At 32.0% G+C, this 14,134-nt stretch overlaps 1 protein-coding gene across 2 annotated transcripts in view; it reads left to right on the forward strand.

Moving 5' to 3' along the window:
- The window catches only part of LOC106461604 (CD109 antigen-like), a 69,526-nt gene that overhangs the window by 24,364 nt on the left and 31,028 nt on the right, over positions 1-14,134 (forward strand). For both annotated transcript variants that reach the window (XM_022388608.1, XM_013921445.2), the window contains exons 6-14: positions 2,256-2,329; positions 2,707-2,746; positions 3,862-3,946; positions 5,914-6,034; positions 6,758-6,982; positions 7,387-7,617; positions 7,835-7,948; positions 8,863-8,925; positions 9,752-9,940. In XM_022388608.1, coding sequence (XP_022244316.1) covers positions 2,256-2,329; positions 2,707-2,746; positions 3,862-3,946; positions 5,914-6,034; positions 6,758-6,982; positions 7,387-7,617; positions 7,835-7,948; positions 8,863-8,925; positions 9,752-9,940 — 1,142 coding nt within the window. The remainder of the gene's footprint in view (positions 1-2,255; positions 2,330-2,706; positions 2,747-3,861; positions 3,947-5,913; positions 6,035-6,757; positions 6,983-7,386; positions 7,618-7,834; positions 7,949-8,862; positions 8,926-9,751; positions 9,941-14,134) is intronic.

Consider the following 14,134-nt stretch of genomic DNA (forward strand, 5'->3'; position numbering starts at 1 on the left):
TACAACAATGGTATATATGACAATTAAAGTAATTAGCAGAAGCTAACGTATCTTAACTAATGACGTAATGTTACACCATATATGGAACATGATATATAGCTAATATTAACTATAAATATAGTAAGAATTTAAAGTAAAGGTGGTTAATTGAATACATTTTGTGTTTAAAATGCGATGGCAGAAACCTCGTTTGTGAAAATGCGAGTGAGTTTAAGAGCTCTGGCCGAAAAGTTTAGGAATGTGTATTGTGTGTTTGGAATTAAGCACAAAGCTACTCAATGGGCTATCTGTGCTCTGCCCACCACGGGTATCGAAACCCAGTTTCTAGCGTTGTAAGTCCGCAGACATACCGTTGTGCCACTGGGGGGCGGAATGTGTAACAAATTTCATTGTATTTAATAAGCTTGACTAATAAACATTGTAATATACATTGTAATACTTGTATTTGAAAACACCGTGATAATTAGGTATCAGAATGTAATCAATATATGAATGAACAAGCGCGACTGATATGCTTAGCTTTATTATAGCCTTTCTTACTAAGATTTGATATGTATGATAATACAAGGTCAAATAAATATAAACCCGCAACTTGTGGGCTGAGGTTAAATCCCATTGAAATTTCCCGTAATTGTTGGAAGAGATGTTAGCCAAATTGCACAAATGTGTTGCCAAGTGCAAAATACATATTGTGAAAGAGTCCGTTTATTGTAAAACAATGGTAATATTTATGTGTGACATTGTCTTAGAGACATTTATATTTACTAAAGCAAAGCAGTAATTTAACATAATTATTAAAATATCTTGACTTTTAATTTTTATCAATAGGAAGACTAGTAAACATTACTAATGTCAGTAAACATTACTAATGTCAGTAAACATTACTAATGTCAAAGGTTTCTGTTGTTTTCGCCTCAAAGTTTTAACTTTATCTTTACATTCAGTGGAATTAATACAGGTTTTCTCTTTGATAATATTACACTGTTTGTTAAAATGTTCTTTAATGTATTTCCAATCATTACCTATTACAACTGACATATCCCTAGTTGTAGCCTTCTTTTTAGCCCTAGCAATAAACCTGTATTTGTATGGTGTTTTATGTAGTTAGGAACCTAAAATAATTTAGGTATTCGTTCTAAGATTTTTCATAATGTATATAATATATAATAGAACTGCGTGATACTTTCTATATCGGTTTTCAAATATTTGCACATCTCGCTACCCAAATATTTTTTCTGTTTGTAAATTAAACCCAGTTAATTGCATACAGTTGTAACATATTTTTTTTACAAATGAAAACGTTGCTTTATTTGCAACATTCATGGTATATATACTGTGTAACATAAATATTAACTAATTTCTTTCTTACTCAACATGTTCGTTGTTGTTAATAGTGAATTTCTTTAAGGTTTGTTTGTTTATGTATTTCGCACAAAGCTATTCTAGGGCTAACTCCGATAGCCGTCCTTAATTTTGAAGTGATAGACTAGAGAGAAAGCAGCTAGTCAACAACACCCACCGCCAGCTCTTGGGCCACTCTTTTACCAACGACAAGTGGGATTGACTGTTACATTATAATGCCCCTACAGTTGAAAGGGCGAGCATGTTCGGTGACGGATTTCGAACTCACGACCCTCAGATTGCGAGTCGAGCGCCCAAACCAGCGGGCCATCCCAGGCGTTTTGTTAAGGGTTTTACGCGTTTATGAGTTATGTCTTTAACTCTGATTACCCGCTTTCTAATTAGGATTACTTTTAAGTTGTTTTCTTTACTCCGTTTAACTTCAACTTGTTTTCTCTACACCATTTAGGTAAAACTATATTGAATGATTTACCAATTACTTGTTTAGTGCGTTTACAATTAATGTTAAGACATTTCCGGAATTTAGGACCTTTTCTCATGTATAAGCAAGAGCTTCATTGTTAAATTTCCCATAAAACGTGTTTGAATTGTTTTTAACATTTTGAAACATTAAACAAACTCTACCTTCTATTAATGCTATAGAATTTATGTAATTTGATAGATTATGCCGACAAATAGATATATTTTTGTAATTTGTCAGTATTATGCATAAGTCAAGTCATGCATTTTTCAGGCTTTTTATACAGTAGGTGCTGTTAGTTTGAAATACCCACCGTTTGTGTAAATCACAGTCAGGCATTATTCAGAATTTTTATACAATAGGTGCTGTTTGTTTGGAATACCCACTGTTTGTGGAATTCAGTCATACATAATTCGGACTTTTTCTACGATAGGTGCTGTTAGTTTGGAATACCCACTGTCTTTACAGCCAGTTTATGGACGCTGGATCATTCGTGTCGTAGCCCAGGTAAAAAGAGACAATTCGTTTTTATTTATTGTGCCACATATTAAGTCAGTTATTTGGTAAAGTTGTCATTATCTCGTATTAATCGGATAAGAGTGACGTTAGCATTCACATGTTCAAGTGACACTTATTGTAAGCGAAAACTTGAATTTATTAAAACACCAACCTTGATTTGAAAATTAAAAATGACTCACAGGTGGGTGTAGACAGTTTAGTTTTGTTTAATTAAGTGTAGGTTGATGCGTATTGGGATTTTTTTTTTTCATTGACTAAAATTCTTTAAAAGTTTTATATCTTTTGTGACCTTGATTTGCCACAATACTCAAAATGTTTTTTTGTTGTTTTAATTTGAACGTTCTGAAAGAGAAATTTATTTTCAGGGCCAAATAGAAGAGAAAACGTTTGTAGTAGAAGAATATTGTAAGTAAAGAAGAATGTTTACATTACCATGAGTAATAAAGTGTGGGTAATTAAATTCCGTTTTACATCCACATTAGTCACGGATACAATTTAGTTAATGTCATGACAGTCTTTCTGTTTTACTTCATACAATAATATTAGGGAATAGCTCTCATAAATGTCCACGTTTCACCCTTCCAGTGTATATCATTTTTAATGTTGAGATGTTACAAAATTCCAAACTATTTTGCGACAGAGTTCAGGGCGTCTGAATGACAGAGGCACAGAGTTTAGGGCGTGTAAATAATGGAAGCGTGGAGTTCAGGACGTTAAATGGATGTATAGAATGTATGGTGGAAACATAGTTTCAAATTTAGTCTATGATTTAATTAGAGAATATCAGTTAAGAAGGAATTATTCAAATCTTTGTAACCAACCTTTACGTAATATTTTAAAGGGTGTGTCAATTGTTAAAGATTAAAATGGATTATGTTTGTCGTTAGGGTTAAGGATTATTTTGATTTTGAGAAGTTCTTGAGAAACTAAGTTCAATCTGCAGTACATAAGAAAACTGTTTTGATTATTAGAAAACTATTTTTATTGAAAAATTCAATTTATTGTTTCAAGGGTATTTTAGGCAGTGGAGTTTCGATTTTAAACAGACAGGAGCAGTCCATTATAGCCAAAAGTCTACTATTGAATTTATTCATTTAGTTTCTTAATTAAAGTGCTGATTGTAAGGCTTTTGATATTCTTAGCTACCAGTCATACTAATTTTTAATTTGTAATCATGCATTTATGTAAGAATGCTAGTTCAGTACCATGTTTTGTTCATTTAATTTTCATATTATGTTAGGTAAGAATATTGCCCCTTGTAACAGTATCCCTATAAACTATGTTATTGTAATATCAAACTGTACGTGCAGTAGGTAACAAAACCCGTACTGTGACCAACTGGCAACACTTTATATGAGAGTTAGCAAGTTAATTGTTAATGCATCATCTCATACATCCATGTTTCTCTTAAGTAATACAATTCTGGTTTATTCTCCCTCAAACGTATGTGTGCTAATGTGGGACGTTTTAAGATCATTTCTGAAGACTTGTACTTAATTTGATTTTGCAACCGTTCCCAGATCAAACAAGATTTGAAGTGAATGTCACAGTGCCGGCTTTCTTCATGATCACTGACAGTGACGTACATGGATACATTGTAGCCAAGTAAGTTCATTTTAGTTTCGCACTCCCTAACACAACTAGGGTTATATATATTTCGTCTGACGTCAGTGCCAGGCGTGCGCAAATTACCTTGATGAAGTTCCTAACATTCGTCACGTGATTTTCGTCGTCCACATATTGTTTTTTGTTATCATAAATTTGGAAATTACAGCCCGTAATAGATTTAAACTTTTGTTTTGAGAGGCGACTAGAATACAGTTTTTTGAAATTAAATAACAAATTAATTAAATTGTATAAGTTTTAATATTGAAAAGTGTATTTTGAAAATACGTTCGCGCCTGTAGTTAAAAAGACAATCAAAATTTTCGTGTCAAAATATTAATATTATTAGTGACAGTTTTTAAGATTTAACCAATAATTTGATTTTACACTTTTCAGAAGGGCTATACCATTTGTAAAATGTTTGTGAATTACATTTCCCCAATTTCTGTGGATTCTATTTTCATATAAACAGTCCTTTGTTTTTTGTTTTTCATGGATCAGCAATTATGTCAAGTTTTTTTACTTTGTAGTATCGTCGCAGTCTGAGTATGACTTCTTTTGTTTTTATGGTTCAGCGATGATTTGAAGCTGTTGTATTTTAATTTGTAGGCACGCCACAGTCCGAACCTGATTTCCTTTGTTTTCATGGTTTAGCAAGGATTTTAAATTGTAGACACGCCACAGTCTGGACATGACTTTCTTTATTTTCAAGGTTCAGCAAATATTTCAAGTTTTCTTTGTTTGTTTGAAGTTAAGCACAAAGCTACAAAGCTACACAATGGGCTATCTGTGCTCTGCCCACCACGGGTATCGAAACCCGGTTTCTAGCGCTGTAAGTCCGCAGACATACCGCTGTGCTACTGGGGGGGGGGGCATTTTTCTTTGTAGTCACGCTTCAGTCTGAACATGACTTCCTTTATTTTCAAGGTTCAGCAAAGATTTCAAGTTTTTCTTTGTAGTCACGCTTCAGTCTGAACATGACTTCCTTTGTTTCATAGTTCAGCAACTATTTCAAGTTTTTTTACTTTGTAGTCACGCCAAAGTCTGAACATGACTTCCTTTGTTTCATAGCTCAGCATCCATTTCAAGTTTTTTTACTTTGTAGTCACGCCAAAGTCTGAACATGACTAGCGCTTTAATTTCAGTGTTAAATAGACTGTGAGAAAAATTATTGGTCAACGGTTTTTTGAAGAAAAAGGAGACAATATTTTGATATCTACTGCATATTATATAAGCCTTAAGATTGAAAAGAAGTTTAATACTTAACACGACTTATTCTTTTCTTAAATTAAGTAGATTAAATATAAGGTATTACCTTTTTAAAACTGAGTAAAACTGGACACTGAGTTTCATTGCTCCTCTTGTGTCTCCATTTTCTTGCAGCGATTTCCAATTAGAAGCACCTCAGTGGCACAGCGGCATGTCTGCGGACTTACGACGCTAAAATCCGGGTTTTGATACCCGTGGTGGGCAAATAACAGATATTCCATTGTGTAGCTTTGTGCTTAATTATAAACAAATCTAAACAAATAAACAATTAAAAGCACTACATTAAGCAATATCCTGAATATTGTAAAATGAGAAATTATTTTTAAACATATGAAAGCCGAATTTGATCAGAAAAAAATTAATAATTGCATTTGTTTCTAAACAAATAATTAAGAAATTATTTATACCATTACATATATTATTTTTGTATAACTGAATTATTTCTCTTAGATTTTAACTCTCCTTTGAAATTTGGCTTTTACTCCAAACTCGATAGAGTTTTAAAAAATGCGGTATTACTCACTTTGTAATGGAAGTAGCATATGAATACCCATATTAATACTGGTATGACTTCATATGCTAAGAATGAAGAAAGCTGGTCCCAAATCTTTGTTTATCCAATGAGTGTTAGAAAGGAAACGCAATTAGCATATTTTCAGAAGTGATCAAAGAATCACCTTCACACATCTATTTTTTAGCTATACAAGTGGAGCTCCTGTTCCAGGGAATCTGACATTAAAAGCAAGCGTTGAACCGTTATTAAATCGAAGATATGAAGTTTATGACCACCCACCATTTTTAGAACAGACTCTAAAGTTTGTAAGTACTAATATATATTATTATTATTAATAAAAGTTAGCGTATCATTCTTAGTATTTCACTTGTGAAACTATACAAGTTATCCTAAGTGGAAACCAGTGCAGATGGTTTAAACAGCCTGTTGAAAAAATCAACACTTGCATGGAGGGAAAATCTGTCAGTTTAGAGCATCAGTTATTTTAAATGGAAACTAATTGAAATGGAACCAGTTGATGCATGGAGAATTACAACAAGTATGAATTTATACCCAATCATTAACTAATAATATACTTTTCTGGTCAAATATGTTCCACACAGTGGTAATATTAATACCAAAACTGGAAAAATTTACACGAATTCGGTTGGCTTTAAATTCCTTTCATCATTTTTATTTCCACAAGAAATATAACCTATTTTAAGACTGAAGAGTTTTATGCAACAGTTTAGAGTATTTAATTGTGTAGCATCAAATATGAATAAAGGATAATTTAAATCCAAATACTATTTTTAAACTGAAAGATACAAAACTGTGTGAACCAAAATTTTAAAAAATCAATTTCTTTATCCACGAATGATGTAGACAACAAAAAATGCTTACATTTTCAGAGATTGAATTATCGTGTAAAACGTAATACGTCTTTTTTGGTTTGTGCTTCAAATTCCATTCCTTTTACAGTGGTAATGAAAAACTGTTTGTGCTGTAAAGTAGTTGCTTTTTCACAGCTTTTCTAATTTCATATTTAGTTTCCTGGATACACTGACTTCAGCTTTTCAATGAGCAAATTAGCTCGTCTTGTGAATCAGTTAGAAGGGTCAAAGGTCACCTTGACAGCTTGCGTTGGAGAACATTACCTGAATCGTATAGAATGTGGATATTCAGCCGCAGTTATCTTTAACTCCAGTATCAAACTTGCGTTTCTGGGATCCTCACCCCAAACCTTTAAGCCAAATATGCCATTTAAGGCTTACGTAAGTTATCTATGTGAAACGTGTTTTTATTCTAGTACAGTGTCGTTTAGTTATATTTTCTAAAAAACTTAAAAATTTTGATGTTAGTCATAAAAAGTGTTGATTTTATGTTCAACAATATGTTTTTATTTTAATTTGTTACGTTCAGTGTATTGTTGTTTTTACTTTAGATTTACACCATATAAATAATTTTAACTTTCATTTCACCTGCCCAAATCTAGTGAATGTTTAGAAATTATTAGAAATTAGGTTCCAACAGGTGCTAAAATATTTAGTGCTTGATTATAATTTAGAATGTCATGAATTGTAATTTTATATAACAGTAGAATGAGACTTGTATTGTCCATGTTCTAAATCTGTATAATCTGTGAATCTTTAGTGTTTGTATTTTACAAACTGTTTAGGTTGCAGTGTCGTACAGTGATGGGTCACCATTGCCATCTTGGCAGCTTGCAACGCAGAAGTTGAAAGTAAAGCCTTCCCTATCCTTGCGTGGTGGTGGGTCACGTGAACTGCGCATGCGTCATGAATTGGTTTCTACAGTTGAGCCAGGACTTTGGGAAATTGAAATTGATTTATATTCCGAGCTAGGAGAAAATGGCAACTTGGAAAGTGTTCGTTCCTTGCAGTTAGAGGTTGATACCATTTATTATTCGTTTTTATTTTCTGAGGTTTACTTTTTCGATGCACGATTAGTTTGAGTATTCTTTAATAGATGATATTATTTTGTTTTCATACGTGTTGCTTATTTGCAGTAAAAGATGCGCGTAATCTGTCGTAATTCCGTTTTCCATACATATACTAAAAACACTCTGATTTGACTTACTGTAAAGTGGCATTTAATTGTTCTAGGCTTACTATGAAGACGATTCAGGGGCGAAAACAAAAACTACCTTAACTGCTTTTGCTACTTACTCCCCGAGTCAGCGTCATCTGCAGGTGACTACAAGCACTAAACAACCAAAGGTAGGTAATTTATATTTTTATTCAAATTGATACAGATTGCATTATTTTTTACGGACTTTTTAAAACTAGAAATATTTGCACTTGTATTTATTTGTTAATTAAAATACTTTTATTTTCTATTTTAATGTAACTTAAGTTATGTAAAGTGTTTTAAAGCAAAGCTTGCGTTTTTCATTCAATGGTTAAGTGGTAATCTTTTTTTTTTTCTGTACGCACATGTTTTTGCTTTCTCGTTTCATTTTTTTGTGACTTAACACGTTTTTGAATATTTAACTCACTATTGGAATGGAAGCCACGGATAAACTTTTTTTTATGTATGGAAGTAAACTACTGGAACAAAAACATGAAGTTATAATAACGAAACAGCGTTCACAAACCTAACGGATCATGATAATACACAAAATCAAGGTCAATGCCGTATAATTAATTAGTCAAATCAAGAAAACAAACCACTAAGTGAATCCTCTACTAAAAGTTGAAAGTGTCAACTTTATTTTGTTACATAGACGTAAAAATTAAGTGTTTTTTTAAATTAAACAATTAAACTTTTCTATAAATGACGTAATATAAGTTATTCTTCAGTTATTGACTTTTATAAGATTATCTGCTTATCATTTCTTGTATTTTTTTTCTGTTTTCGAAGAAACTATTTTAATACACATGCAATTTTGCATTGTTGATCTTTTATTTCCAAGCCTATTTTCTTTTATATATAAAAACAAAAAAAACAACAACAACTGAGTATCGAATGTCCATTAACATGACGAAGTATAAATTTTCGGTCAATTCAACTAGATTGATACAACTTCAGGAAGGAAATTTGGTGAATCCTGTAAAGATTTTAAAATTTGTTCCTTAGCTTGTTAGTTTCTCACTGTGAATCATGCTATATTTTGTATATTTGATGATTTCAGGTAGGGGAGTACATAATCTTACATGTAAGAGCCGACTACTTTGTGGAAAACTTCTCTTATTTGGTAAGTATATATCTTGTAAATTTAAAGTATATACACCAATAACAACATCGGTCTGTACTGCATGGTATCACTTAGGTCGAGTAGAACATAATCGTTTTTGTTAGTAATTAATAATACTTAATTAAACACGAATATGTACCTACACCATGATATGTCCAATAAACTTTTCTTTACAGAGATCTGTCCTCAGTATCGGTCAGATTTTCAGATAAATAGTAAAGAAACGCCCATTATTGTTCCACATGAAAGGTATTCAATATTCTTAAATATGTAACAAGTAGTAATCAGTCTGTTAATATTTCAAATAGAAACTCTAGTGAAAACCTAAAATTTCTTGCTGACTAACACCAATACCTTATGATAGCTGTTATTTATGGTTCTTCATATTGTGAAGCAATATGCACAATTAGAAGCTGGCACAATTTATTAAAGGATTTTCTAAGAACTTATCTATTCAGAAAATTATAGTAAACAATGTTTTATTCATGAAAATGTTTTTAAACTAACTAGGTGGACAACTTTGGAATGTTTGCCTACAGACATTTATTATGTGTATATGCCTTATTGAACCCCTTGCCTTTTCTGATGTATATTTATTAAATGTTTGTAGTTTTTACCACTATTTTTTATAGTTTTTTATTTTAAAGCTATTGATGGACTGTTTTCTTTTTTCGATAGAAATTTTTGAATAAAGTAAGTTTTTTATTAATATTATGCTTAACTTAAAAAGAAGATTAATCTTTCCTGTAATCAAACAATTGGTAATTTCAGTCCAAAAAGTATTTATACTTTCATGTTTATATATGTGTATTACAACCATTTTCAGGTTATTTCTAAAGGAATAATACTTTTGGCCAGTCTCGAACAAATGTCATCAAGTATCAAGACATTTGCTGTAGCTTTGTCTCCTGAAATGGCACCATCAGCAACAGTCGTTGTTTATGATATTGCTAGAGAAGGAGAAGTAATTGTAGATAGCTTAACATTTCCTGTAGATGGTGTTTCTAGAAACAATGTAAGTAATTTGTTTTAAGACCAGATTTGAATAATCATTTCACAGTTGAATAGACAAGATTGCTTATGTTCTGCTTGTTAGCTGTAGAAATAACTTATGTATATTGTATTGTGTTTGGATTTTGTTTTTGTATTAACACATGGTTATAGGTTTTTGAATTGTTCTTCTGAATAAGGAAGCTTTAAATAAGATGGGGTTTAAATTATAGTTTTAAAGATGATCATCGTTATTTGATAATGAGTTGATAAATTTAAAGAATATGTACAAGACTGAGGAATATGTTTTTAATTTGAGGTGTTATAAGAGAAGTCTTGAGGTTTTTCCCTTGCACTTACATATGCATCTTCTTGTTTTTTTTGGTGGGTCACAAACAATTAAATAAGTATTAAGTGTTGGAAAGTGGGGATGTTGAGAAAAGAAATTTTTTCAGTTGTTCATTCTATTTTAGTAGGCTATAATAGTGTTGTGATCTTGGAAGAATATTTAACTAATTATTGCTTTGACTATTTCATTTTGATCACATAAGTAATAATCTATATTGAGTGATGAACCAATAGTTTTAATTAATATATTGTAATTTTATTATAAGGATGTACTGCAGTTTCTCACTTAATTGATTTCATATTAATTGATTCATTTCAATAATATAAAAGAAAAAGAACCAGCTTATGGCTTCAGCTGCTCCTTATCTTCAGCTTGAGTATCTTTCACAGAGTTGTAATTAGTAAATGCAGTTTTTTTACTTGTAATGACAAATGGCTTGTTATTCTTAGCTATCATATATATGTGAAATATAAAATTCTTTATTCTCAAAATGGATTTTAACACACACACACACACACAATTTCTCTCTCTGGAGATAAACTCTAACTGTAGTTACTATCAAACCTGTTACATTCCAAATGTTGTTTTTTATATAGATTCTTTTCTCACATAATGCAGAATAAATGTCTACAGTCTTGTAAGCATGTTGACCAAATGAGCTTTATAAGCATATGCATTCTATGCAGATGTTATTTGCAGCTAAAGAACTGTACTTTGTCTTGAATGGAATAACTTACAATCAAGCTTTTGCTGTTGATAGTGGTAGGGCAAATAGGGTTTTAAGTTGTATTTACAGAAGTATTGAATACAAATCTAAAGAGATTATAATTTATTTGTACAGTACACATTCTGTTCAAGCTTGGGAAGGACATGAAAGGAAGGTTACTATTATGATACCTGAGATAGAGAGGTTGTTATACGAGAACAAGTTAAGATTTCTGAAATTGTTTTCTCTTGAGAAAAGAAGAATTAGAGGGAATTTTATTGAGGTGTTTAAGGGAATTGATAGGTGATTCATCACCTTTTTTGTTTTCATACTTAAGGTTGAGAATGGAAGGACAAGGAGATACAAGTATAAATTTTGGCAGGATAGGAGTCACCTTCAGCTTCAGGGTAGTTGGCCTTTGGATGTAGGAAATTTAACAGTTGACTCAATTTGAGTTCTTTTTTAAGTAGATGGGACAGCCTAGATAGAACACAGGCCCCTTGTTGTCTGTTAAATATTATGTTATCAAGATCCATTCCAGCTTTTGTCCTATTTGTTTTTTAGTTTTCCTAGAAAACAGTAGTTGAAAAAATGTCCTGTTGACTTTAAACCACTCTACTTTAGAAGGTATGTAGATGATATATTTGCAAATTTTAAGTCAGAAAGTCATGTTAATGAATTTCTAAAATATTTGAATAATGAACTTAAGATTTATGGTTGGTTGTCAACAAGAATCTAATTTGCCATTTGTTGATTATTTATCGTATAGTTAATAAGGGAGTATGGAAGTTGATGTGTATCATAAACTGACATTTTTAGGACTTCAAGCTCATTTTGACATTTTTTTATTCCTAAAGTGCTTTTTAATTGTACTTAAACAATTATAAACAGTTATTCTATGCTACATCATGAAATAATTTGTATTAAACAATTTTTGAAGTGCAATAAATTTTATGTAGTACATTGATATCAATGATATTTTAACTATCTGACTACCCTAAAGATTTAAAGTGTAATGTGTCTAAGAAATCAATAGTAATGTTACTACATATGAGGCAACAGTCATAGCATATTTAAAAGAAATGAGTTTAATCTTGAGTAGAGATAATCCACAGGTAGAAGTCAGAAGTGTGTTGACGTCTATTATGATAATAATGATTTTTTATTTTATTTCAAGGATGTGATACTTAAGAATAAGATGTTATTTGTAATCTACAAGTTTACATGTCTTAGTTACACAGAGGAAATATGTAGATTCTACCACAAGGTGGATGCCTGCTTGTATGAAAAAAAAACATTGTTCCAAAGAAGTATTACAATTCATCTTGTTTTGTTCGAAGTGTAATGCTGGTAACAATGACGATACTTTCATGATAGTTAAATGAGCTGAGGATGATAGGTGATTAATAATTCATAAGTCTGACAATTGTGAACCTAAAGCCAAGATTAAATAAACAAAATTTGATAATATTGTTTCTCCTCAAACTGTGCATAAACTGGTTCTTTTGTAGAAATGTAAGATTAAATTTAAATGTTTAAACCAACAATTATTGAAATGTGTAGAATTTGGAAAAATCTTTATTGATCTATCATTTCAGTATGAAAACAACAGCATATTTTTAAACATTTCAGTGTGATATTTAACAGTAGAGATTATAAAACTTATACTTTAATCTCATTTTTCAGAGTGTTAAAAATAGGGCAGTAACCCAAAGTTTTATCTGTAATAAGTTAATATTTTTGGCATTTCAGCAACTACATATTCTCCATCAAGTAGAGATCCATCTACTAATGGAAAATCCAAAATAATTTCAGAAAGATCACCCACAAAGTAACATCAAGAATAGCACCATACATTTACATAACATTTTTTTATCATGTTTCACTTGATATAAACAAAAGGCCAATCTGTCCATAAGAACTATGTGTTAGATAGATTTTTTTTTACATTAACTTACATCTAAGTAGAAACTAGGGCCTCTTAGATATTTTAGAAAAATTCATTCTACATGTCAATATATATATGTATATATATATATACTGAGTGGTCACAAGTAAATAGACACCTAATTTTTCGTCATTTAACTGATTTATGCTAACTAATTTCTGTTCACAGAGCACTATATAAATGAAAATGGTCTGCACACTAATTATCTTGTGCTACAACATGCCTAGAACTCAAGGTTCTCTCAAATTGTCAGATTTTGTGAGAGGAAGGATAGTTGGTCAAGCAGATGATAGTGGAATAAGTCAGTGGCAAATTTTGTAGAATTTGGGAATCTCGCTTTCGACAGTCAACAGAATCATCATGCAGTTCAGGAAACATGGCAAGGAAACAACTGAGCAGCGTCCGGGTCATCCTGGTCCATCGGAGAGAACAAAAAGGGCTGTCAAGAGGAGTACTGAAATGGATCCCAGATTAACGACTGCAGAAGTGGCTAAAGTTGGTGGGATGAGCCTGAAATCTGTTCAATGGATTCTCCACAGATTGAATTATCATTGCAGAGCAGCTAGACAGAAGCCCTTATTAAGTCAGACAAAAGAAATGGGCAAGTGATATGATGACCAAGCCTCTGGACTTTTGGAAGACCATATTGCTCTCAGACAGATCAAGATTCACTCAATTTTTGGACAGTGGAAGGATATGGGTCTGGAGAATGCCTCACCAAGAGTTTTGGCTCAACAGATTGCAGCCAACTGTGAAGCATGGTGGTTTCAGCGTTATGGTTTGGGGAGCTGTTTGGGTTGGTGGGAGATCTAGCTTAGTGGAGTGCATTGGTAACATAAATTTTGCAAAATACGTCAAAATATTGGAGGAAGGACTCTTGCCACTTTATTCCTTGGGTTTCGTGGACAAGAACACAACGTTGTTCCAGGAAGATGGAGCACCGTGTCACACTGCTAGAAACACCCAAAAGTGGCAGGAAGAAAATGGTATCCAGAAGTTGTCCTGGCCGATCCAATCTCCTGACATGAACCCCATCAAAAACATCTGGACCATACTCGACCGGCAAGTCAAGAAACAACCAAAAAAAACCAACTTTGAAGAGCGATATAGTCCAAGTTTTGAAGCAAGAGTGGGCAAAAATCCCACGATTTAAAATTGACGAGATGATTCTCACGATTCTCCAAAGGATCAATGAACTCCACGAAGTGAAAGGAAG

Source organism: Limulus polyphemus, unplaced genomic scaffold, assembly GCF_000517525.1.
Source record: "Limulus polyphemus unplaced genomic scaffold, Limulus_polyphemus-2.1.2 Scaffold996, whole genome shotgun sequence".
In the NCBI taxonomy this organism is placed as follows: Eukaryota; Metazoa; Arthropoda; class Merostomata; order Xiphosura; family Limulidae; genus Limulus; species Limulus polyphemus.